General features: G+C 39.9%; 1 protein-coding gene across 6 annotated transcripts; it reads right to left on the bottom strand.

Moving 5' to 3' along the window:
• Positions 1-53: 53 nt before the first annotated feature.
• Positions 54-27,786, bottom strand: lipeb (lipase, hormone-sensitive b). 6 transcript variants are annotated; one of them, XM_063486967.1, is made up of 16 exons: positions 27,664-27,786; positions 27,175-27,211; positions 24,530-24,570; positions 20,451-20,692; positions 19,283-19,567; positions 18,348-18,438; positions 17,946-17,972; positions 17,167-17,312; positions 16,573-16,758; positions 13,965-14,117; positions 11,061-11,205; positions 9,176-9,403; positions 7,313-7,498; positions 6,191-6,372; positions 4,968-5,234; positions 54-4,187 (listed from the first exon to the last, which is right to left on the bottom strand). In XM_063486967.1, the coding sequence occupies exons 1-16, from the start codon at positions 27,752-27,754 to the stop codon at positions 3,786-3,788; spliced, it is 2,709 nt and encodes a 902-aa protein (XP_063343037.1). In that variant the 5' UTR covers positions 27,755-27,786; the 3' UTR covers positions 54-3,785. The 6 variants fall into 6 exon arrangements, with proteins under 6 accessions (XP_063343037.1, XP_063343038.1, XP_063343041.1 ...); XM_063486968.1 differs by lacking the exon at positions 17,946-17,972; XM_063486971.1 differs by lacking the exon at positions 27,175-27,211 and having other exon boundaries at positions 27,664-27,774.
• Positions 27,787-27,952: the final 166 nt, after the last annotated feature.

The following is a 27,952-nucleotide window of genomic DNA, read 5'->3' as shown; positions in this document are numbered from 1 at the left end:
ATCAATGATAAACAAAGGTTAATTCAAAAAATTTAAATACAAAAACAGCAGGGTTCATGACAGAATTTTATTTGGATAAAAATCAACAAAGGGAGTAACTAGCCTGGCGCAGCAGACACATCACCCTAATGTGAAACCTGCAAAGAAATGCAGTCAAAAAATCAATCTACAACCAATCTGATTAACAAATTTAAGTAAAAATATCTACATAAATCATAATATTTAATATACATTCTTTTTATTCATGGGTTTGCACTTACGGTGTTTTTAAAGAACAGCAACAAAACAAGTAAACTTAAAAACATCTCACTTTTATAGTCTATGGCTTGTCATGTATACAAGCTTTTTTTTTAAAAGGCTAATCATATTCTACATCAGAACTGATGCAGTGCAATTTGCATATGGAGTGCAGGCAGACTATGACACTGACTAGCACCTGCATTTTCAACGAGAACAGTGAACATTAAGCAGTAATGTCAGCACATCTCTGTTACAAGACTCTGGCTTCAGTCTTTGGTTCAACTTGAAACTTTATCCATAAATGAATGACATGTAACATTTCTGCAAAGTGCTTAAAGTAAGTTCAACACAGAGGTGTTTGTAAAGAAAGCAAGCTTCAAGGAACCTACATATGAGCTGTGAAGTGTAAGCTTGAAGTGAGTCAAACATATTGCACCAAAAAGAAAAAAAATGTGACGGAGGAAGAAATGTGATGGAGGAAGCAGGGAATGAAAAGAAAAAATATTTTGCTGGTGTGTAACTACACAAGTTTGCTGCAAATGTTGCTCCAATGGCTCAACATTGGAGCCGTTGTAGCAGTATTGCAGTTAGCATTGCATTTCACTGAAAACAGCCTGAGGCAAAGAAAATCTCTAGTGAATAGAGTCAAACTGTAGAGGTATACTGCACAACTTGAGACTGAACTAATAATAATAATAATAATAACAATAATAATAATAATAATAATAACAACAATAACAACAACAACAACAACAACAACAACAATGCAGCTATATTAAACAACTACCACAGCAGCTGCTCATTAAACAAAATAATCAACACACGAGACAACATCAACCGAGCGCTAAATGAATCAATACTGAACAAAATATTTCAGCTAATAGTTGTAGGCAGCATTAAAGCACCAAACGGTTCAACAAAAGAAGCAAAAATGAGAATCAGCAAGCCTATGTCTGATCAGAACACCAGAAGGACTCCCTGGTCCACCGCCTGCACTCAGGTTAGCCTGATGCACGAGGGTCATCAAGGATATGAGGCATAGGAAGGCCTATAAGAATTTGACACAATTTAAACAGAATCAAAATAAAGCAAGTTAACTCAAATTCCTTATACAAGAAACTGCTAATGGCCCGTCACCTTTGTTGTTCGTCCTGTGCGGTGTTGACTTCAGTATGGATGAGGTTGTGTACAGTATATCAGATAAAAACTGTTGTCTCACAGAGGCTTGACTACATTAGAGACACATCTCTCAACAACAGCTAATTAATACTATGAATAGTTTAAAGTGTGAAGTGCTATTCCTGTCTGATATGAACACAACACAAAGAGCTCATGTTTCTCAACACGTAACAGACAACTGTGATTATGTGTGCAGCCATTCTCCATTTCAGACACAGACAGAGGCACAAAGCGGGGGAGAGGGGAGGGAGGTGACATGTTCAAGCTTTGCTTAAATTAAACTTGTACTGAGCGACAGTGCAACTACTGCAAAAGTGCACAGTGAGCATAAACAGCAGCTAGTAAAGCAAACACTTGCTTCAGCCCAGCATCTCGGAAAGAGCGACTGTCTAACTTTCTTCCTCTTCTCGGTCCTTGTTCTCTCCATCAATCTGACTAAAAATACTGCAGTAAGTACTTGAAGCTGACAACTGAGTATGGTATAATCCTGTAGCATGACTTTCCTACTGAAAATCCTGCTCTTCAACGGGGGGAGGATTTTGCTCTCTAAGCATCAGCTAAATCCAATTCATCACACAGCATCCCTCTCTACAGACCTGGCAACCCCAGCCTTCTTACCAGGCAAGGGCAGGACAGTGCCAGCATTGTTGGCATCTATATTTACTTGGATGTGATAGAGGGACTGACCCTACAAAGGACATTTTTGCATACTTTAAAGTGCTTTGATAGCAACATGCAAAAGGGAGTGTCCTCAGGTTATCGTAAACAAAGAAACGCCCAAATCTGACAGTGGGGAGCTAAAAAAAATATATATATGATGGACCAGACACGTTTAGTTGGTCAAAAACGTCTTACAAAACTCTTAATGGCTTTTACAACGCACCTCTGCAATCTCTTTCCTTTGCTTAAGTTTTTCCTAAAAGCCTCCGATTTGTAATTAAAAAAAAAAAAAAGAAAGAAAGAAAAAGAGTTGTCAGGCAGGAAATCCCACAGCTACAGAGAAGTGGCACTTTGACACAGTCCCTACTGTGCAGAGAAGTAGTGAACAGTAGCACACAGTCAGTGACCAGGGCAACTTGAGAGGAAATCACTGTAGTGAAATTTTAAATGTGTATTGATAGCTGAGAGCTGGACTTTCTGCTGCTGTAACAAAAAAAGGGAAAAAAAAGAACATTTTTTTTTAATATCAAAGCAATGATTGTCACTGAAAGACCTACAAGATGTATCCTAAGTGTACTTGTCTACAAACTAATGCAGTCCAGTCTTTGTACTAGCATTACTATATCACTACAAAATGCACAAGGCAGGGCACTCTGTCCCTGTGTAATGTTCTACATTTACTCTGATCATTGTATATTGCTGAGGGTAGAACAGAAGCTTAATTGGAAAGGCCAGCGATGTCAGAACAGCTGCTGCTACACACACAAAAGCAGAGGTAAATATTCAGCACACTAAAAAACATGGGGGGAAAGAAATGAAAAGAGTTCATTATATAATATAGAACAGAAAAGAACAATTAAGCCTGGCATAACTGCAATAAAAACTGATATAAATAACAAAACTAATACTACTGCATAGAATTCATAAAATGATTTAAAACTGCAACAAATATGAGAAAAGAAGTGAATCAATTCATCCAGTTTCGAGTGTTTCACGCTGTTGTTCTAGCTTTGTAATTCTATTTTGGAGAGAGTCTACACAGTTACCATCCACAAAGTGAGCTGTATTGACTGCTAAACTGGCATAATTGAGAACACAATGTGGAGTTATTAAGTGTTATTTAGAGTCGCTCCCTAACGGACAAATGGCCATTCTGATAGAGGTGACTCCACACTGAAGCATATAGTGTCCCTACTACTATCTGATTAGGGCCTCGAATCACTGCCTCGGCCTATATGAATCACCCATTCAGGCTTCGTCTCGAGAATGGTCTGTGCCTCTTTATGTCCGAGCCTTTGCTGCCTCACAGCAACTCTGTTAAGTACGATTGCTGTGTGTGGGGGTGAGCGCTGGTCTTTGATCTAAGTAGCTGCTGAATAATTTTATTCTAAAACATGACTGTCTCTTGTGGGTGTGTTCACTTTGTCTGCCAGATTTGCGTTGGTGTATAATGGTGCACAGACAAGTGGCAAGAATTGTAAAGCAGAGGAAGTTATATTTCAGTGCTCCTCCTCTGCTGATTTTTTTTGTCTCTCAAACACTGGGCGATATGCTAGACTGCATTTCCCACCCCCTGTCTGCTTTTCAGGATGCTTTGTCTTGCATATAGGCACTGCGCTGCCTAAATTTGTCCAACTTTCATTTACTCCTTCTCCCTTCGCTCCTCGAGTGAAATGCAGTCCCCCTTTTTTATTATATAGCCTTATTTAAGCCCCGATGCCACCAGCATCAGTGTTATTCTGGGCTGCCACAGCAACTGAGCCCTCCCCATCAGCAATTTTAGCCCCTCTCCCGACAGCTAGCTCTCCTCCCTCAATGGGGGCAACAAAGAGAGAACTGGTTTCCCCTGAAGATGCTGACACACCCCCGTCAGTCCGTTCCAGCTTGCGGTGCTTCCGTGGCTCTGGGGGTGTGTCCTGTGTGAAGACGGCGCGAATTCGCTCCACGCAGACATTGGCAGCCTCCCTCGTCTCCCTTGAGAGTTGAGATAGGCTGAGAAAGCCATGGGGTAGGTCGTCCACCACACACAGAGTGACGGGCTGGTCTATGTTCCTCAAACGCTTGGCAAACATTACAGAGTCGTCCAGCATGGGGTCTAGTGCACAAGCCTGAGGGTGGGGAGAGAGAGAGGAAAAGAAGGGTTAGAAATGGTGAGAAGCAAATCTGGATTCCCTTCAGACATGTCATGAATCTTAATTAGTGGATGAAGAAAACGAAGGCAAGCATCCTCAGTCTCTTTTGTCCCCGATTTCTTTACATTCTTGCTGACTCACTCCAGCGAATTTAAAAAACAAAACAAAACAAAAACCCAACAACAACAAAAATAAGAGGAGAGAAAAGGAAAAACATAACTTTAACCTACCCTCTCTCTCCCATCACACTGTTTCACTTCAATATCTGTAAACCACGTACATCTTTTGGTATGCTGTCAGTTAACATTTTAATGCCTCTGCAGCTCCATGTATAGTATATAATGCATCGAAAGGGATTGTGTAATACAATCAAAAGCTCCAATTCCAGCCAGTGATGACACCATTGCCCCCCAAGTCTCAACTTTTAAGTGAACAATAAGTCTTCAGAAAGTGCTCAGAAAACTAGACAGTAAATATGTACAGTTATGTGACACACCGTTAAACTCCATCTACTGAGGGAGGCTGCGCTTCAACAGAAAACTCCATAGCCGCTACCATGGGAGCGTGTGCTTTTGCCAGTCTACCTTTATAATGCTCAACTTATACTTGAAGTTGAATCTCACACACCTTCTCACAGAAAACACTTTGCTATAAAATATAGACTACTGTTAGCACACAATGAGTAACACTTCACAAACAATAGATTTGTACAAGTAATCTGCGAACCAGTGTAATTAACCGTTTATGTCCTCTTACCACTATGTGTACAGGTGGCAGCCCTTTCAGCATGCTGTCAGGGGCCAGTAGAGGTGAGCAGAAAGGATCCTTGACCACTGGAGAGCTCTCCACCTTCATGTCTGCCAGTTGCTCTGAGCGCAGTGGCTCAAACCCAAGAGGAAATTCCCTGGGGTGCTCCTGCTGTGAGCCCTCCTCTCCAGCAGGGGGTGGTATGGCCACTGAAGACAGGTCAGTGATCACTGAGGGATCTTCATCTTTGGCAAAGAAGAAACTGACATCTTCTGGCTACATAAAGGATGAGAAAATATTAGGTTAGTTCAAAGGATATCTTTATATCAATAAAAAAAGAAGAAAGGCTCAAACAATTTTACAAGAAAAGTTGGTTTTGTAAGTCCTATAAAGTTGATTCTATCCATCTGGATTCAGTTTTCAATGAGAGAACTGCTTCATCACTCGTGCAAATGACTTCTTCAATCTCAGCTGACTGCAGGTTTCCCCAAACTTACTAAACATTACAATTGCATAATGACTGAAACTTGCACCATTGCCTAGCGATGAGCCATGAGCCACAGTTATGCAAACACACACACCACTTTGTCCTTGTAAAAATCTTGGCTCAGTGCCTGACTCTTGGCTGAGCGATTCCCATTTCAGAAGGAAAAGCATATTTAATATCTTACGTCACCTCTGCTTGCTAATTTTGCTTGCGCCAGCCACTAATCCAGTGTGCCTGCGAGAAAATACGAGGATAATCTGCAACACCTTGCCAGTACTCGCACAACCAAAAACTTTTGATATCCTGTCAGCATTTCAAAGCCAAATCTGTTTGTGAGGGATGGGTGACACAATCTCGGATGAGTTCATCAAAGTGACACATGCACATCACTGCAGGGTAGACAGCATTGTTTGATCAACGGCCAAAATATTTCAATGCCCCAAAAATGTTCGACCTCTTAAAAAGGCTACAACTGCGTGCCAAATCCTTTTAACGCAAGCTGAAAGCAGAGATATCCTGATCAAAGACAAGAGGCTAGTGGGATTTCACTTCACTAAAATGGTGCTACAATCATCATTAAATTACCCATCGTCAAATAACGACAGGTTTAATTCTCACAATGATTCCCACTAACAGCCAGGTGTTATTAAAGAAACAGATCTTGGCCGTTTAATACTGTTAGGTTCTTCTGCATAAGAGCATCAGCTGAAAGCAAGCTGTTCAAGCATGTTCAAGCATGACCTACAGCACGCTCAGAGAGCAGCGGTGCACTGCTGGGAATGGGATTGCTGTGGGATCCCAAGTTCTGGCACGTCTGGCTCTTCACTGATAATTTCCTGTTGGGGAACTCCGAGAGATCCGTGGGGACAGGTGGGTCTGTATGAGGAGAAGAGATGTTCGCCTCTGAAATGCTCTTCCTCACTGCATCTAGGAAGCAAGGACAGAAGGAACCATATTGATGAATGCACAACTGAAATTAAGAATGCCAATGAGAAACAAACATATAGTGTAATTAAGTTTCAGAAATGACACAGGATTGACAGATCATCAGAGCATATTAAGAATGAAGAGGGCATTTAGTTCATTTGGACTAACCGCAGTTGGAGGACACATGAAAAATAACACTGGTGACACACAATCACTTTCACTTCATCTACTGTTTCCACTTATCATATGTCCTCTGGTTGACAGCCAATAGTTAAAAGCCTAGAATGCAAATTGAGCTATATCTGGAAGAGATGAGAAGTAGGTGGAGGAAATTCAAAAAGTGCTGTCACGATGATAGCATCTGCCCGCCCTGGACTGTCAAAACACAGCTGTTAGTAGCTGGTCTCACAAAGCTCTACCGATCTCCTATCTCTTTAATAATGAACCATCTCAGCACCATGATGGCCTTTTAATAATGTACACCCACCAATGACACTCTCATTAGACTGGGCTTGCAGCTGTGGGGGTGTCACCAAGGTAAGGGGCACACCATGAAAATTACAATTCGCCACCAGATTTACGGTGGCTACAATTAACAATTACTGTCAATGCTCTGCTACCCCAAAGATGAGAACTGATATGAATGTGGATACAGGAGTACTACACAAATGGTTTGGCTAAAGCAATAATTAGTTAGATGCTGCATAACAAGTTCTCATGTCACTGACCTCTTTCATGAGAGGTGTAAATGAACTTGGGGAACACTTATATTAATTGGCTCAATGAAAACACTGAGAATGTGGGAGATATACACCCACACACATCTGAGCAGGGGCGTATGACCAAGACACGGGCAGACTGCAACTGCCTATCAAATACATTCAAGCCACCCCTAATGTTCCAACCTGACAACTAACAACTATAACAGTTACTTGTATACCTGTGGCTTCTGTTGGTGCCTCTGGTGCTGTGCTGGTGGAGGCTGGAGCTCTGCTAGAATCAAGCAGAGAGTGGATCCAGTTGGAGGCTCCCTGTCGGAAATCTCGCAGCAGAAGTGCAGTGTCTCTCCTCACCAGGCTCAGCGTGCTCACCTTCTCCACCTGCTTCTCGGTCTGTGGCCCACTGCCTGGAGAAGAAAAAGGAAGTAAATGTACAAAACAGATAAAAGTATTTGTTATTCTTCAGTAAGCACAAATGAGTAACAACAGAGAAGACAGGAAAGCAATAATAAGAGAGGTATAATAGTCCAGTAAACGCTGACAGAGTGCGTTCAATACTGCCATACAATTATTTGCAAAGCCAACAATACACAATGAGGACAGCAGGAAGGAACAGAAAAATGATGAGTGTTTTAGTTCAGTTATTGAAAGGAGACTCAGCATAGCCAATCTCTTTGTCACATATTGTTAGCCAATTCCTGCAGTCAGTCATAGTCCTCAGTTCTCCTGCCCTGTGAAACTAAAATTTATCAAAAAAAAAAAAAAAAAAAAATTTATTTATTTATTTATATATATATATATATATATATATATATATATATATATATATATATATATATATATATATATATATATATATATATATATATATATATATATATATATATATATATATATATATATATATATATATATATATATATATATATATATATATATATAAAAATAAATAAAAGAGTTTCTTCAGCTTTTACAAGCACTGTGATCATTTATGAAAAACCAGACATGTCATTAACCATCTGGTTTAATGACTCATTACCTACTTATAATATCAGAAAGGATTGTTGCTGTTTGTCCTTTTTAAAAAGTGGATTTTTATTACATGCAATCAACAATGATATCCAAAAACAAGGAAAACAATCCTAAGAGTAAAACAGGTGAAATTAGTCAACTTCTTCAATTTTTGAAGGGAAAAAAAAGTGTTTGCTCTCAATTCTTGCTTTTTCACATTAGTACTGTTAATTTGTGTTTTTCTCCTCGGGTTTTAGCTGTACTCTTCACAGTCTAAACAGCATCCACAGCATTGGCTTTGGATTAGCATGGTGACAGTTTAACTTTTGAACAGAGAGGTCTTAAAAATGACAAAGTCATTCATTTTTTTCCTGATGCGTTTTTAGCTTTTACCTGTTCCCTCTAGGGTTGTGTCCTTTCACCATTTTTATCTGTCTTTAATATATAAATGGTTGTCAGTGCGGGCAGACATATCAAGTTCACTGATAATTTTGTCATTCTGTCACTGCTCAGTGATGAAAAAGCCAACCATAGACCAGTGGTGGAGAAATTTATTGACTGGATTAACTACAAGGACATGATAATAGACTTTAGGACAAAGTCTTGCTACATTCTTCCTACAGATTTCTATGGCCAGGCTGTTAAAGTTGTTCAGCAGTACAAGTATCTTAGGACAATAACCAAATAGAATGATATTTTAAACAGTGCAGGTTTCTTCCTTCTAGCTGCAGATTTAATCTGCCAAGATGCAGATTTAAGAACTCATTTGTCCCTGCTGTTGTTGGCCTCCTGAATATAGTGATGTAATTCTAGGCTTTTTGTGTGAGTTGTTTGTGTGTTGAGCTGAAAACTTGACCTTTTATCTTTTAATGTTTGTTACCCACCTGACAACTTATTTCAATAAACATTTATCATACATCCAGTAGAGTAAAGCTGTCACCTGGTGGTTGACCAATACGTTTATGTAATGTATAACAAGGAGTAGACAGATGTGCTCAACAGAAACGAAAAATAGGATTCAACTTAAATCTCGACTTCAGGTAAAAATCAGAAATGCACACACACAAAAATACCTGCGTAGGCACTGAGACACCTAGAGAGCACACTGAGTGGCAGCAGGGGATCCATGAGCGTTAGCAGACGGGAAGGGGATGCGTAGGCTGTCAGCAGGGTAGCTGGATAGGCTGCCACGATGCCATCTGGCATTCGCACACCAAAAGCAGCAGCGCGCATCGATGTCGTCACACATAAGTTGCCTCCTGCACTGTCACCAGCCAAGCACACCTTCTCTCCAGTCCATCCTGTAAGAAAAAAATAAATAAAAATTATAGACTTCTGGTACAAGGATGGATAGAAAGAAAAGTAATTCACAGGGAAAACTTTGAAAAATGAGACAACATGAAGGGGACAAGAACATTTTTTTTAATATACATCTTTTCTAAAATAACATAAAAAAAACCCAAAACAAAACAAACTATGACATTACTGAAATGAAAAAAAAAAAGGCAGTGTAACAGCAACACTCTCTTTTCTGTTCACCATTGTGGTAATAGGCAGCTCTTTGAACTAGGGTTTCCCTATCTACTTCATAGCCGTGATATTGAGGACTTGTACTACAGCAGTAGCATATTGCACTGCAATCTCTGTTAATTTGACACAGTGTGCTTCAGCGGACGAGCGTACCCCAAACCGACCAGATGGCTTCTTTTATCTGTCGAAATACCGAGCATCACAACTGGTGTGATAGCACTGAACAGCAAGTAAAGTGCAAGAAGCATACAGCATGATCACTTTCAAAGTGATAAATGAATCCTCTCAGGAGGTACAAGGAATTGGTGAACGCAGTGGAGGATTTAGAGAAGCACTCCACAGAAACCTTCACGCTGAAATAGGTGGGTGTTATCCCTTCAACGTGCCTGCTCAGTAATTCTAATAACTTTCTTCTCTTTCATCTGCCTAAGGGACATACTGTTACTTCTGCATACAAAGATGTAGAATGAATGAATATATATATACATACATACACACACACACACACACACACACACAGCTTTACTTTTAACACAAAATTGTTTAGATTTTTTTTCTTCTCTGTTTTTAATTATTTTTTTCTTTTAAAACCAGAAATCCAGAAATCAAAAACTCCTTTAAAACCATTTAAAGTATTCAGACATGAAATCAGTAGCTTGCAGAAGATCCCTGGCAGCTTATACAAGCTACCTCGATTTGGGCAGTTTATCTACTCTTCCTTGCGGATCCTCTCAACCTCCAACAGACTGGACTGCAAGCAAATGAACTACTATCTTGATGTATCTCCACTCTCTGGGGTTTAACTGTGGGCTTTAGGACATACTTTGATCCTTGAGTGGTCCAGAAAATGCCTTTCCATGCTTGAAATCATTGCTGCGTTTCCTCAGTTCTGACAAGTTATTGCTTATCCTGTCACAGAGTTCCTCCATAACCCCATGCTGCTACCACCATGCCTCACCATAGGCTAGTATTAGCAAGTAATGAGCAGTGCCTGGTGTTTGAAAGGTATAAGGCTCAGAGTTTTGCCCAAAGACCAATATGTCTATCAAATCACACTGAAGGTCTATGTCACCACAAAGTTAATACTAGGAACATTCCTGGTAGTTAATTTCTTTCATTTCACAGTTATTGAGGCCACCGGACTCCTGGGAACACTCAGATTTAAAAGTTGCTTTGTACCCTCACTTTGATCTATGCCTCAAGTCTTACTGCATATATCTACAGAAAGCTCCCAGCTGACTCCATGGCTTTGTTTATCCATTTTAAATTAAATCTTTAGTACAATAAAGTGAACAAAATATGAGAGGGTTTGAGTACTTTGTGAATCTGCTGTATACTATTCCCATGACTTTAAAGAATAAACAGAAAATATACAAGAGAGATACAAAGCCACACTCAAGTATAAACAATGCTGTGTGATGCATATACCTAATAGGTGGTGGTTTCTCAAAGCCCAGCAGTAGGCATAGAAACATTCCTCTAGGGCGCGTGGGAAGGGTGCCTCAGGGGCCAGAGAGTAGTCCACTGACAGTATGGGAACACCAAGGTCCTGGGACCAACTCTTTAGATAGGGCTGTTTGAAACAGAAGATAAGGATACAAAGACGTGACTTTATAAAAGGAAAAACACTGCTTTTTTATGTTGGTAAATTTATGACACACAACAGCAGCCATAATAAAACACAGAGGCAGGGAGAGAGAAATAAAAAGAGAAGTGATCGAGGAAAAGCCTGCTGTGTGGAACATTTGAAAAGAAGGACAAAAAGTTATGAAAATTATGCTTTCTTCTGATGTCATCTGTCTGCTTTCTGGCTTACTGTCTAGACAAAGGGAGAATGAGCGCTGCCCTCACAGTCAAATCCATTTTCCTTCTTTTTGCACTGCAATAACAAAGGTGCCCACATGTCCTATTTTGTGAAGTATGAAGAAAGAGGACAAAGAGAAGGAGGTGGCGTGGATATACAAAGAAAATCCATAGATACAGACTCGCTGTCAGAATACTGATCGTTGTTTTATATCATTACAGTCAGGTTAAGTGTTTACTCTGCTTAGGCAGTGACCTTGAAATGTGAGAAAGGCATGATGAGTTCTAACAATATTACTCTTGCAAAGCATTCACCCTTTCCTCTTCTGTCTTTATCAAATTCCAACACCTTTAACTTTGCTATGATAGGTGTTGGTGAAAGCAACAGATCACCATTCACAATGGCAGGAAGAGCACAGTGTGTACATGTTTATATGCTGTTTCACCCCTCATTGATTTAGTATGACAAAAAGAAAAGTAGCAGCTCCAGCAGTCAGCTGTGATGTCTTAAAACTCTACCTGTCACGATAAATCTCGGTGTGAGGACACAGATAAGTGTGTGCATGCAGTCCGAGCACTGAGCAGGAAAGGCAAAGTGAGTTTGTGCAAATCAGTAAAGCTGCTCCCAAGGTGTATATGCGTTCTACTGAGTGAGAACAACAGCCATTACTGGCAGTCTACAACAAGTCAATATGAGTCAATGGGCAGGTCTGCTAGTCAGACAGTTCATCATTTGCCTGCATAAAAGGAGCTAAGTATTTACAGTTTTTTTTTTCTTTTTTTCTAAATGCCCCACTGGGCAGAGAAGAGGTGTGTGCATGAGTTTTAATGGGTGGGAACCAGGCTGTATAAATTTAAATGACTCAGGAAACTCTCCTCACACACATAATTTTAGAGGATCCCAAATCTATCCTCTAAGCAGGAATTAAGAGGAGCTGCTGTCCTACTGATTCTTAGACAGAAATAGCAGTTAATCTGCAAATACCTCAACATTTACTGAATGTGGGTTTGTGCCCAAGTTACTAAATACATAGACTCTAAGTACATTTATTCCTGTGATATCAGCATCATTATGCACTGAGACCACCACGGGCTTCTTCATCTGAGGTTGAACTGTTCATCTCACCCATATGATGGGAGATACAGGATCCAGAAGAGGTTAAATGAGCAGAGCGACTGAAGGCAAAAATGCTCATCTTCACTCCATCATAAAATTTTTCATTTTTGTATTCCTCATTTCTGGGTCTTGGTAGAGGGATCAAAAAAGGCAAAAGGAGGAAAGAAAGTGATGTCCAAATACAACTAAACTGAGATGTAGAAAAAGGACACAAAGTGAACAAAAATGATTTGGCAATATCAAAAAGATTGAGAAGGAGGATGTAATAAGAAAAGAAAAAAAACGAGTGCCTAGAAAAAAAGAGAGAAGGATAGTCTGACAAGTCTTCCATTAGTGCCCTGGGTAATCTTTCTCTGCGGGGTTGTACAGTTCTCTGTTAATTCAACATGACAGCCCCACACACCCCTTCTCTGATTGCTCCCTCTCATCCTTTGGTTGCTATGCAGCTGCAGATCAAGGATGCCAATGTCCTTTGCAATTTCACAGAGCCCTGTCTTAAAGAAGCTATAAGTAGCATGATGCCACATAATGACCACACAAGCACAGGATAAAGTGCAGGGGTACAAACTATATAAAAAATCTTCCTATTTATAATCAACAAACCACACTAATGTGCAGTCTTCCTGTTAAAATTTATTTACTGCCACCAATTTAAACTTATGATCAAAAGGGGGAAAAAAAGACTAAGGGTTTTTTACATAGTAATAATATACAAGGCTAGTGTCTGCGTGCTTCTTTTTTCTACCACAGTGATCCAGAAATTAAATCTAGGATACAAGTTCCTCCTTTATGAGAACAAAAAGGAGTGAGGATGAATTAGATGACAGAAAGCAATGACAGACAAGGGTCAGCTCTGCAAGCACCTTACCAGTAAGTAAGCCACAGAGTAAGGTCAGAGAGTCTCTGTTAAGTTTTCAGGGGATAATTATAAAAATAATTAGTCTAAATTCTCAATCCATGTCACACTATTGACAGGGGACGAGACTCAGACTGGTAACCCCTCTTCTCCTCTGCTGTCAACTAGTGTCTGTCTCATCAACACTTTAATTAGTTGGGTTTTCATTACAATTAGTCTGAGAAAACATGATTGAAGGGATGAGAGGATGAAATTAGCTGGATGACAGCTTTGGTGATAGGGGCTCAAAACCTGAACTTGGTATCTAATGCTAGAGGTGTATTGTTGTTAGTGCTTTGACAGGTAAGTGCCACCTTTTCTTGGTCTGTGTTCTATTATAAAATCTTACAAACACGTCAATACTGTCTTATACAAACCTCCGTTAAATACAAGGAAAAGCAGTCCATTGAATCTAACCAGTTTTATCATGCAAGATAGAGGTAATCATAATGAATCTCTAGTCAAAGTAAAACACTTCTGAAACTGAGCTAAATTCAGTAAAACAGTAGTTTCTCACCTCATGAGACTTTGAGGTCTGTGCCACAAAGCCTCCTCCATGGAAATGGATCAGGAGACATGGAGAAGAGGGGAGGCGCTTGGTCTTCAGCCCCAGGGAAAGAGAGATAGCACCCCCCTCGGAGCGGGACAGAGACAGCAGTGTTTCACTGTCCTGAGAGAGTGAGATTTAAAAAACAAAAAAACAAACCATTATTAGGAGAACGAATAACTTAGAAGATGAACAGAAAGACAAATAATCAAGATCTCTTATTTGGGTCTAGTATTTACAGAGTCTGTGGTTCCAAACAGTGTCTTATTGCTGATAAATTTTCTAATGTTAGCAACAGGGTTCCTTTGAGAAGTGGATTAACCAGTTGTTCTGCAGCAGCTTGCTGACAACCTTGCCTGGCTGCAGGAACCATTAATTAACAGAAACAAGGACGAAGGCTAAGAAAGAGTGTTTCGACTGATGCAGGCTTGTGTTTTGTGACATAAAAAGGACTGTTGTTTGTTGGATGATCAATGTGAGAAATTGTATGTCTGGTTAAGTGCCAGGCTACAAAGAGCAGCTCTGATAAAGGGGGAGTCTCCCAAGAGAAAAAGGGAGGCAAAGGAAAAAAAAAAAAAAAAAAACTAAAAGAAAGTAATGACATTTTGAGAGAGAGAGCGCGAGAGAGAGAGAGAGAGAGAGCGAGAGAGCGTGAGTGAGTGAGAGAGAGAGAGAAAGAGAATTAAGCAGATTAAGATGATTTCAAGCTGCTGTTTAATCAAGAAACAAGGAAAATACCACATATGCCAACAAATACTGTTGAATTGTTCACTGAAAGATTTTTTTTTAATGTCTGATATATGTAAGGTCAGCAAAAACACATGGAGGAAAACTAACCTATTTCAGTACACTTTCCTAACCACCAGAGTTGGCTACTTAAATATGCATCACACGCACAGATAATACCAAGAAAGATGCAAGTGTCATCTGGTTGACACAAACAACCTGTGGACTGGCCTAGCACCCAGCACTGGCCGTCTACTTATTTTCTTGTCTAAGTGCTCAGGTTGTATTTGTTGTCACTGGCTGTCAAAGATTGACAAAGAATTGGTGCAGCTCCTCCAGTGATGCAGACACTGCACTGGGCTGAAGTGATCAAGAGAGCTGAGTGCAAAGGCAAAGCTGGCTACATAGCCTACAGCTACAAGCTGTGGGTAATTACAGAAAGAATAAAATTGTGCCTACAAGTGGTGGGGAGCCTGAGCTTAGCCTTAGAGACACAGTGGGAAGCTTAAGGCATTCAAGAGGGGCTCAGAGAAGAGCAGATACTGCATGGCATTAAAAGAAGCTAGCTAAAGTGGTCTGGACATCAGTCTATGATGCTTCCCGGTTGCCTTCTGGGTCAGTTGCTGGATAGATTATGTTGGGCTTGTGAAAGTTTCAGTGGTGCTTCCAAAACAGTTGAAGCCAGCGGCTGGGGAGATGGGGGTCTGAGCATCTCTGCTATGACTGCTCCCCTGTGATCTGGACAAGCAGCAGAAAATGGATGGATAAATGGCTGTCAGTGCTTTACTGCGTATGCCAGTTGTCTTGTAACCTGCAAGTCTTAGCTACCTTTTAGCCCAGAGTGAGCATAGACAGAGTTCATTTCCACAAACGGCTTTGTATAAATATCAATTAACAGGAGTTAGACAGTTTCAGTAGTTCACTTCATTTCCTCAAGGGGCACACTTTGCAAACCGCGCTGCACCTCCACTCATTGTACAGGTAGATTACTGCTTCACGCCGTTTTATCTTTTGCTTTTTTAAATTCTGACCACTAGTTTTGTTGTACTGTTCTTTGTTATTGTGACTATGTTGAACTGTAGCAAAGAATCTGTCCATCTTCTCCAGCTAATAACTAACCACTTCTCTGACATTTAACCTCTACCATGGAGACATATGTGGATTGTGTGCAACACAAGGACAGTTTAAATTTGTAGCTGCACTTTTCTATATTCTTTTGCCTTGGTGGTGTCCTTGTGAGTTAGGAAGGTTCCCCTTATATGTTTTGCATTAACAGACTTCACAAATGCTAGCCAGACCAAGGCTGTGTGCAGCCCAACAAGGTTTAGATCAAACACCTGCGACTGATGCCTCCCTTGCTTCCAGATGAAGCCCTTAAGTCAGATGCTAACTGGCAGTGCCTGCAGTGTATCCGTAGCAGCTTGTGACAAGGAAGACAGATCGATATATCCAGACAATGGACACTAGGATCATGGATTTGACCTCAGTTTCAGACCTGTTACAACCCTACTTAAAATCTTTTTGAGAATAATCAGATCAGATCTGATGAGCGCCAGGGTCTTTCATCAGGTTGTTTATGTCACTCAGATCACAAGTTTGACTTTGTTGTTATTATGTCTCAACCTACTACGCAGGCATGAAAAGCACATTAACGTATTACAAGCCCATCCCTGGCAGTCATCCAGAATGAGATTAGAACTCAACATAACAATGACAGAGACAAGTGTACAGCAAGTGCCAGCGTTGGTCTTTAAAAGCTCCATAAACTTTTGCAGAGAGTTTGAGATTATAAAGATTTTATTGAATTTTCAAGTATGCCACTACAGTATGGACTGAATAAAGATTCAAGTACCTGTCCTTCACGCAGGTCATAAGAAATGAGTCTCATCTGAACAGGAGCAGTGCCGATGTGCGCTGATGGTGGAGCTATAGTCACTGATGCTCTGTGGTTGGCCGCCAAGGGAAGGTCAAAGGTCGCAGGAGGCACAGAAAGAGCTCGGTTTACCTTGACTTGAGTGGATGTCATACTGGCAAGACTCTGTGGTAAAAAAGACAGACAGAAAAAAAGAACAAAAAAACCCCAGACATTTAGTGAGAAAACAAGTCAAAGAAAGACAGGGAAAAAAAAAGTCCAAGTTTCAGAGCGAGGCAGGCCACTGGAGGGAAAGAGAAACTGAATGAATAAATCATGAACCCCATTGAATAAATTGAATTCCACTCTATTATTACTAACAGCCTGTAGGTGAAATGCATAATGATAGAAAGGTACCATTACCAGAGGAAAGCAAAATATCCCTGATACTGCTCCCAAATTAAAAACAGCACTGTGCAGATTCTGGTGCATGGGTTAGCAAAGATAACTCTTCTCAATTACAGATGTCCAAGAGCGCGCGTCTCTGTGTGTTTGTCAACAGACAGACACAAAAAACATTAACAGTCTACTCACAGACAGGACTTCAGTTTCAGTGATGTTCCAGAATGCCTTCCAGAAATGTACATCCAGGTTCTGGGTGATGCGGTCAAATTCAGTCCCCCTCAACTCGGGGTCAATGGCATACTTTCCTGAGGTAAAGAAAGAGCTGGCTGCTACCCCTGAAAAAAGTAGGGAGAAGCATATATGATGAGGAGGAGACAGAGATAGGGCAATGGAAAAAAAGAGGAATGCATATTATGATAATGATGGGTTAAAAATGGAACAGAAACTAAATAGCAAGGAGAAAAGATTAAAATAACAGGTAAGGGAGCCACATTTAACACACAGACAAAGAACAGGAACAAGTGGGGGAGGGAATTAACATTAAAGTTTCAAGTGTCTGGTCCCTAGCAGGGAGAAGAAAGAAAAAAAAAGAAAAAAGAAAAAAAAAACTGACAAGGGTGAAATTGGCTTTTACATAGTCAAAACACTACGGTCATTTTTGCCACAGGGATTTTTAAGTCTACTGTACTGGGCCCATGGTAAGCCACAAGGACTCAATTGTATTATCAATCTTCTCTTGCTTTCAGCGGTTTGTTTACTGCCCACCATTATGGGTCAAGGATGGGCAGTAAGGAAAGGCCTTTTATCATGATGATATACAGGCACAGGAACGCTAATGTAGCTTACAGTGCTAAGTGCAGAACAATTTGGCAGAGTAAGAGCTTTAGAATAAAATAAGTTTCTTCACACAGTTATACAGACCACTACAGAGGAATATTATAAAAGGGGTGATGGTCTAGCACACTCACCATATGGTGCAATACCTCCTGCTTCCACTGTGGTGCAGCAGAGAGCACAAGAAACCATGAGAAATGGATAATTCTTTACTGAATGTTTAATAGTTTTCTGTGTGTGTACACACATGCACAAAACGTGTGTCTATGACAGTGCATGTTCTTCTCTTGCTGCCTCTGTACATAACTATGTGCATGTTCAAAACATTCTGAAATATAAAAGCAGCACAGCAGCAAGCCCTCAAGATTCCAAGGGATGAAAGAGCATCTACAATCCAAACACAACATCAAAAGGTACACAGTCAGGGGCAAGGGAGCAATGTAGAAGAGGTGTGGGGCTGGATGAGTACGATCTATGAATGAAAACGATCTGGCTGGATGATGAGAGGGTGCAGATGCAGACAAGATGATGCTGACCTATTCCTGACTGATGCCGCTTGTAGTTTTCTCCAAAGGCCACAAGGCCGATAGCGATGGTCTGAAGAAAGGGGCGAATGGCTGGAGTGAACTAGAGGGGAGAAGGCATGTACAAAAACAGAAAATAATTTCAATTCCAGTCCACTATCCACACATTTAAACATAAGAAATAGAACACAAATATGACTAGAATCACTACAAAAGACAAAGTGAAAAAAGAATGAGAAGATCTCATAATATCAGAATTGTAAGACATTACAAATTAATAGAGAGTAGATGCAAAGGGAGCTTCATCATTTTTTCCCTTTAGTTTGCTTTTGACCTCTGTGCTGTGAGAGTTCAGCCTCCCTTGTTAAGCTCAACTGAGAAAAATGGGAACTGTTGTAAAGATGACCAGATCGTCATTCTGCATTTCTCATAGCCTTAACATCTCTTTTTAGGGTCAATTCCTATTTTTAAAATAAAAGCAGGGGAATATACACAGACCAGGTAACAGGCTAGTTGCCTCAAAAATAAACAAGTTCTTTCTTTTACAAAACTAAAGAATACTTTACAAATTACTATAGAAATCTTTGAGACCTCTATTCTGCAACTAACTAGTCCTAACACAACACAAAATATAAAAAAAATTAAAGGTGCAGAATGCAATATGAAAAATTTGATGAATGAAAAAAATGTATATAACCTTTACCAGAACTGTAGCTATGAGTACAGTGAGTTGCTCATCTATATTGTTATAACAGTTTTAAAGCAGAAAACACATTTTTATATCAGCTGTGTGAATTTATTCTTCTTGTCTTCTTATTTTGCTTCATAAAAAAAAGAGATTTTTGACAATGAAGCATAAAGTAGTGCCACTTCTTCCTCTCACCACTCCACAGTTCCCAGTGCTTATCCTTGTCACATCATATGACTGCTAAAACAGCTCATCTCACCTGAAAGCCCAGACAACGGCCATAGAAGCAACCCTTGTGCATGGATGCGTATTCACGGACAAAACTTTCGCTGAGCCCGCTTTCATCCTGGAAAAACAAATTGCCGTGGCTGTTGTCATGTAGCATGCGCTGAGCCAGGTAAAGCAGGGCACGCAGCTGGCACAGAGCATTACAGTACGCCTCCATTTCCCCTGCATTATGTGCTGCTCGGAAGAAGATGCTGCGGCGGTTGGCTGTGATGTAGTGGCCCTTGTGGATAATGTGGAGAAGGCAGCAACGCACAACCTAGAAAATAAAAAAATGTGACAATAAAATACCTAAAATTAGAAAACATCCCCCACACAATAAAGTTTACTTTGACATTCAGCAAATTCCAAATCACATTACACTAACCTTAAAAACTTTATTAAGTACTAATATAAGTATTAGGAAACATTCTATTACTGGGTAATAAAGGGATACAATTTTTATAGAATTATATTTATTCTTGAAATGAAGATACACAGCAATATGCATTATTTGAAAAAAACAAAACCTAATGGTAAGTCTCCATTTGTGCACTCATTAAAGAGACAAGTCTTCTGGGTGTGCTTAAGTTGTGATTAAGATTAGTGTGGTAAGCCTAAAGGGAAAGGAGAGGATGTGTGAAAGCATGGCTAAATGAGAACATGTAAAAAACTTCCTGCTTCACTGGGTGTTACAGATTAGCGAGAGTGGTACTGCTGGAATGAGAAGGATTATAAATGTGGAAACAGAGAAGCTAGAAAACAGAACAGGATTCATTTGCTGCTCTACTAGACTCATTCTGTTGTGGTGGACTGCAGTAACCGAAGGTCATGATGTTTCATCAATAACTGTACAAGATAAAGTACAGTGGATACAGTAGAGGCAGCTATTCCGCAGCTGGAGGAATTCATCTTGCCCACTTTGTAACATAAAATCAATCTGTAAAACAAATGGACTGACCTTGAAACAAAGTGATATTCAAGCAAAGAGGTGCTGTGAATAGTTTCTCACAGTGTGGAAAGAATATTGATAAGAATGTATTGCAGCAGAGGTACTATTTCTCCAAGCTGCACAGAGATTAAATTAAAAAAAAAAAAAAACAACACACACCCAAGAGTTCATTTACACACGCAGAAAGACCTTAAAACATCAGAAAGCCTACCTTGACCAGGGAGCGATAGCCATTAGCTGGTATATGTGGATCAAAATCAAAGTGATGGTAAACATTAGCAAAGCCAGAAATAACAGGTTCCAGATTGCGAGCGTGCTCCTGAATCTGCTTCATGGCCTCCACCAGCCGCCGTGCAGCATCACCCTGTGACCCCTTGGCTCCCCCTGAGAAGAAAGCTGCATTTTCTTCGCACACACCATACAGGGCCGCAAATACTGCTTTGGTATCCATCACTAAAAGCAGTGAAACAAAAGGAAAAGGCCAAGAATGAAACAATGAAAGCATCAGGTTTACTGTGGGTAAGAATAACAACATTCTTTTAACATGAGTATGTATTCCACTGGGGAATGTCTCTTTTCACTTGTAGGCACGCAACTGATGATTTAGGGGTGTAATCGCAATAATTTGCAATTCCTGTTATTAGTAACAATGTTGTTACTAGTTATTAGTAACGTTGTTACTAATACCGCTATCCTTCTAATCCCAAATGTATTCTTATATGCTGCATTTCTAAAAACCTGACTGAAAGCTGGCATCTGCTCCAACTACCATAAAAAGTAGCACCCTGATCAATATTCTGCACCACACCCACAGCTGTAATCAGCATGTAGAAATTGTACCAAGTGGGATATTTTTGGATATATCCTACAAAATGTTCTTAGTCTTATTAACTGAGCCCCTACATCCTGATGTATGGAATCTCATGAACTGAAACGTGTTAAGCGAGGCTTGAAATTAAATGATGTAAACCAAAGCTGCGCACCAAAAATCCACCGAGATCTGGTATCACGCTGCTGGGAAACAAACACAGATTAGTCATACACTGACAAAAACACATAAACAAACTCGCATACGAATCCCAAAGGGAGGTATACAGTTGACAACCATCAGCAGACTGTGTTTATTAAGTGTGCCCACCTCTCTAGCAAAATTTAAAAAAAATAATAATAATAATAACAAAGATGTAGCACTATTGCCCTGTTGGATTATCAGTGTAGGATGGCGTTCTCCTACTGAGTCACTTGAGACCAGAGTTTCCATATCATCTCTGGGAACTAGCTGGTACTTGTATAAGGTGTCTGGCATGCTGAGAAAGAGGAAAGAAAAGAAGGGGCATTGGACACACAAAAAAGTTAAAGAAAAAAAAAAGGAGAGAGATGAGAAATTATGGGAGAAATGGAAACAGAAGGGTTTTTTTGTTGTTTCTTGTTTTAATAGATTGACATTTTTATTCATATGGCAATATGTCGATAGTAATCAGTTCATAGAGTAAATTATCACCACTTAAGTGATGCTAAATTAAATGACAACTCTAAAAATTAGCCTCAATCCTTTAACTTGGATTTTACATTTTCAACTTTGAAAAAGCAATACAGAAAAAATGCAGATAAATAACTCTGGTAAAACAATGCCCAAAGGGACATCATTGATTGGGAAGCAGAAGTAGGCTCTGCATGCTGAAAAGTGAACAGATAACAAAGAGAAATATTGTTTCAAGGGTCAAAGAAATAATGGAGCCCTAATCGCACAATTATTCTGCTATTCCCTGCCATTCAGGAAGAGTAATAGGAGAGGCAATTTCAGACTGCTGGGAGGAATCATGTCCCCTGACATCTGCAAAGAGACATTTATCAGCCAGACAACTTATAACACACACACACACACACACACACACACCTTCAACTGCCCAGCTGCTCATTTTCCTGGCTGGCATCTGCTTCTCACTCCCCTACTCTGACAAAAAAAAAAAACCCAAAAACAAAACAACAACCCCCCCCCCCCAAACAACAATTTGTTCATATCCTAGAAGACAGCCTCTGAAGAATCAACTTTAAAAAATAAAAACTTTTGTAACTGTTGAACACTTAGTAATAAATGATTTAATTACATCAAGCAGATCTCCCCTGATTGTTTTAAAGTCGGAAAAATATGCATTATCTACATGCACCTAATTCCAAGTCCACATTTTACAGAGCTGAGGCTTTTTTGTTTTCCAAATCAGCAACCAGTCATTATGTGCTGTGATATTATGTCAACTGTCCACTTAGTTGTGTCTGTTTTAACTTGCTTTTGTCAAAAGCAGAAAACTTCTAATTATCTACAAACACAAAACCCTCTGAATTTATGTGAGCAGTGTTAGTTTCTGCATTTATTGACCCTGGGGAATACAGAAAGACCAAAACAAATGTGGAACCAAAATCAATTAACAGGGCAGCATTGCAGTGGGAAAAGGGTTTCTTTTATAAAAAAAATATCAGCTTAATAAAGTTCTGTTTATTCATCCAAAGCTTAATGAAGCAGCTTCAGGGCAAATTTCCAACCAGTTCAGCCATGTGAAAGGAATACTTTTTGTGGTCTAATATCATCCCATGATTTCTGGGGATTCTGAAACATTATGCTGCTGAAATTCAGTGAGCCACGAGTTTATCATTTAGAAATATAGACAACTATCCTTAAACATCAAGACTTTTTAGCTTTATAGACTGTTAGGACTTCTCTCTCACTTTTTTGGATTCGTCTCAAAATTGACAGCTTCTCAGATTGACTCGTCCACGTTTGCAAGCAAGCCCAGGTGTAACAGACAAAGGAAAACAATGGCGAATTACATTTATTCAGTGGATGTTTTCCAGAGTTTCAATGTCCCACTCACCCTGACATGTTACACAAGCATTACTTACTCAAATTCCTGGTAAAGATCAATGAAGTAAACCTAGACTAAGACTCAAAACAACTCAACAGCTACCTGCAGATCTATACAATTCTTGCTCAATTTCAGGATTTGACCAAGAGCTAGTGGATTATGTGTGGACTGCAAATGTTCAGACCCTGACAACACAGGAAGCAGTCATGTAATGTACAATGACATCAGAATGAAGCACCAAAGGACACACACAAAGAGCATCTATAAATATACTTTCATCTTTCTGCATAAACACATTCACAGCAGTGTGACCTAAAGTGATACAGTGAGTGGTGCTAGTCAAGTAATCACCCAAAAGTCATGCTAATGCAGTCAAACCAGTTTGGGCACATACCCAATATTAAAATTACATTGCCTAATTAGAGCCGGCGGTGCAATTCTCTCATCTGAGCATGCCAATAAGCTTGATATTGAAAGGGCCTGAACTTTATGAACCCTTGGATAAGCATAAGCTGCTCTGAAACTTGTTTAATGAAAATTAAGCCAGGAGACATTACAACCCTATCTAACTGCAGGGACCAAATCACACGCAAATGAAATGCAAATGAACAAAGTTAGGCAAACCAGTACCATCTTATTAAGAGTTCAAACATACAATGATCCAATAAAGACTTCACCTTTGTTTGACAAATGATAATGCCTAGAACAGAGGGAAAAGGAAAGCTGTTACTAGAAAGTATCTTGCAAAGCATTTAAACACCTGTCAAATGCTGGCATTCAACCCATGTGTTGGCAAAAACAATGGTACATTACACCATGCATAAAACCACATTCATCTTCAGCTAGACTCGACTACAGACTGGTGATGTTTTGTGAAACCGTCTTGCAAAGTTGTGACAAAGTTTTGCATTGATAAAACTTCTCTACGGGCATATAATCTTGTCATCTTGCCAGGATTTTTCATAATGAAACACATGCACCCACACAAGCTGATAACATTACAGGAATGGTACATTTACAGATGGTAAATATACCATCAGACATGACTCACCTGTCCTTATCACATCCGCTTTGTATGCATTCACAAATGCTCCAGGCTTCCTCTAGCTAGTATGTCAATACTGAAAATGTCTCAACATGCCTTGTTTCCCATATTTTTGTAAAACAAGTGGCCACTGCAACCATTAAGCTGTACCTGGTCTCTCCACATTAAAGATGGATGAGAGTCAGCATTAATAAGTCATGTACAACAACCAACACCATTACAGACACATAATGTTCCCTGTGGGGCCCAAAGACAGTGTGAATTTAGCATCCATAAAAATACCTGCAGACTGCCATTGGCATAACATACAACTGACAGGATGAAGTAGTAATGGGGAAAAAGAAAAACTGAATCGCTTAAAGAGAAAAAAGTAAAAGTGTTTACCAGCATCTGAGTTCAAGGCTCTGTCCATGTCTGTGTCCTCTCTTCCACAATGAGAGCATGGAGGGAAAAAAGGAGAGAATGAGAGAAAGAAAAAAGATGCTGGTGTTGCCTAAAGGAAAGAGAAAGTGATTTCCAGCTCTGTTGTCTTGCTCGCTTGTCTTTGCGATGTATCTCTTTACCTCTCAGACGTCGTAACCAGAAGCAATATGCTGCTCTTCCCTGTGTTCTCTGTTGATCCTAACCATGCCTCTTTTAAAAAGGACGGACTGCAGGGACGACCCTGGCCCAGTTAACTTTCTCCCTGCTATTTTGCTATTGGCAGATCAGCTTGCAACTCCCTGTGACCTTAAACTTAATTGGCAAACTACAACCATACGATTACGATATGATAGAAATATTTTAACTGTTTAAATGTTTGTTTTTTAATATTAAATATTTAAATAAAATAGAACAAAGTTTACTTGTTACCAGGAACTAACACTTAGACTTTAAGGAAAAACTACATAAAAACTCCTAAGAATACCTTCACACATGGTTACCCCAACAAAATTCACTTTAAAATTGTCTGAATTATCAAAACATGATTAATTAACTAAACCTTCCACCACTTAGCACTAGCATTAGCCTAACCCATAAAGCATTACACCTAAAGTGCCAGTAACACTTTAGTGTTGTGACCCCATGTGTTAGAGTTTTGAGTATTTGAGGTGCCTTTGATACATTTGTGTTAATTTAAGCATCAGAAACATGCAGTTCGTGCCAACTCTTGAGAAACACTAATGTTCAGGGATGAATGCAGGACATGGACAGCACGTGAACACCCAAAAACAGATGGTGAAAACATGATTTGAAGGATATTTTTCTTGCGGAAAATATGACCTCAGTGAGAACTTTTTGACTGATATCACAGATGAGTTTCATAACTCAGTGAATGGAAACATGAACCTTCACCTACTTATAGAAATACTGAGATAAACAAACTCACGAACACACACACACATCTCCATGACCTACACACAAACACAGAGACATATGCGTTTGTTTTTAATTTTATGTCCCTGATGAGCATTACTAAGAAACAGAGATTCTTAGTCACAACATTATTCCTTGATTGTTTTTTCCCTCTTTGCTGAAAATCAAACAATTTTATTGCTTTTATTGTTACCAGGGAAGAGCAAGTGAATCCAGATTATGACAAAAAAAAAAAAAAAAAAAAAAATACCTTGGTACATTGAACTGGCTTTGTAAAACAGGGCTGTTCTCATTTTCTTAAGCAGTTAAGAAAATGGACAGATGGATGTTTATTTTTATGTTAATTTTCAGGAGATATAAAAACATTTTATAATGAGAAAGAGATGTAAATAATAAAATGAATGTGTAGAATTCCATCTGGATTTGGACTGACTGTGAGGACTGGTTTACTGCCCCATGGGAATTCTTGTCATTGCTTGTAACACCTGTGCTTTTCCAAATGTCAAGTGACTGCAGTGAGTAGGCCTGTCATCTGTAAAAGAAATCCTGTCAGCAAAGCTAAAAGCAAATGAAAACTTTACATAATTTAGAGACATTAAAATGGGCAAAGAGAACTTAAGAGCTTTCCTTTTGTCTTGACTATAAATTCTCACTTGAAATTCCTTCCACTCAGAAAACACTACCAAAGTTGTTATATTGAAGTATCTTCTCAATGTCAGTTTGACTTACTGTACTGATCTTGTCTAAGCCTTCTCTAACTCTTTGGTGTTTGTTTCCCCACTTTATCAAGCCTAAACAGACCCATGCTGTAGAAAAGTGGGTAATTATAATCCCAAGCACATAAAAACACATTGGCTGTTTTTCAAAAGGCACCCTCCATCACAGCACAACCTCTGAAAGATGGTCTCTTTACATATGATGTGACAGTTGCAGATATGTGTCATACTCAAAAAATTAAATCTATAAGACATCTTTGTCCAGGGCAAAGGCAAAACGGAAGAGCGTACAGCAGGAGCCCAATAGTATCATGAGAAGGAAGTTTTGACCTTTCTACCAGACAGAGCACCTTCACACGCACACAAGTCCAAACTCAACAACAGGAAACTTGCAACAATGAGCCTCCACACCCTTTACATAAATAGGTTCACGTAAGTTTTATAACATCATAGCATTATAGGAAAAGAAAATTATAAGTCTGATGATAAAACCTGAGCATGTTAGGAAATTTACATAACAAGTAAGATTAGGGGAAGCGCTCATCTTGTTTAGATAGCAAAGACAAAGATAAGATTCAGACTGCGGTCAGAAATATGGCCTTTTGAACGTGGTGGGCTGGACTGTTCTTAAATACAATGAGACAGAAGACTAGTCACCAGACGAAAAGAGCAAAATCGAGAGTGTGTTTAGTAATAATAGCACATCCACAGTCCCTACGAGCAGCGTGCTTTGAAAGTCTGCCACCGCCTTTCAGAGGCTTGCTGTTAGTCACCATGTGTCACCCTGCTCTTACGTCACGCCGGTCGAACTAGTGACAGCGTCACCATCAGTCCACCTTAATCGATTAATGCACAGTGCAGTACAACTATAAACTCCCCCTTTGTGTGCATGTATTACGCTCACAGCTTTAATCTGGTTAATCTAGTCTCCTCCTCTAGTGGTTGTTTTTGGCGTACCTGTTCAGGTGGGTCCGGTCGGTGTCAGCGGTCGACGCTAGAGTCACGAAAAGTGACAAGTGAACATAAATACGAGCACGTACTACATACAGTATGAGTCCCGTTAATTAAAGTCTTTTACATAGATAACCTGGCTGCTAACGTTACAATGACTACTAACGGCGTGCAGGCGGCTACTACGTCTAAAGGATGCTCTAACTAGAGACATGCCAGCAACAGAGTGTCAGAGTTTGTCTGGACACTTCTTTCACCAACAGCTCACACATGTTAACTCAGCGCCTTCCTTTTTCTGTCATATAAGAATCACGAGACTTTTACTGCTAAAACAGCCCTAGCGGCAGCTATCAAAGGACAGCTAACTTAGCCGCTAACGGACGCTAGCAGGAGGACACAGCGTACAAATTGGGGGGCGGGGGTGTTATTAAAGGGACAAGCCACAGAGGGAGCGTAGTAGGTAGACCAAATTTAAAATTTAAAAAAAACCCTCACCCACTGGACCCTCTTTGTGTTTGGACGAGCGCCTTCCATTCACACCTTTCTCCAGTCTGCTAGTCCCACTACCCTTCTTGCTGGACGCCATATTCGCCCACTGTGTTTACGCACCGCCTCTCACATCTCTTATAACAGAGCTACCTGGGAAGTCATGAGACCACGCCCACACCAGAAATATAAGCCAATGAAAACCTACCTCTGTTCAGTAACCAATCAGGACAAATCAAAATTTCGTAAGTGCCGCCCTACTCTCTTTATTGTGCAACCCCCTAAAAGAAACAAAGCC

This window comes from Pelmatolapia mariae, linkage group LG10_11 (assembly GCF_036321145.2).
Source record: "Pelmatolapia mariae isolate MD_Pm_ZW linkage group LG10_11, Pm_UMD_F_2, whole genome shotgun sequence".
NCBI classification, from domain to species: Eukaryota; Metazoa; Chordata; class Actinopteri; order Cichliformes; family Cichlidae; genus Pelmatolapia; species Pelmatolapia mariae.
The sequence above is the reverse complement of the archived record's forward strand: the minus strand, read 5'-3'. Positions and strand labels throughout refer to the sequence as shown.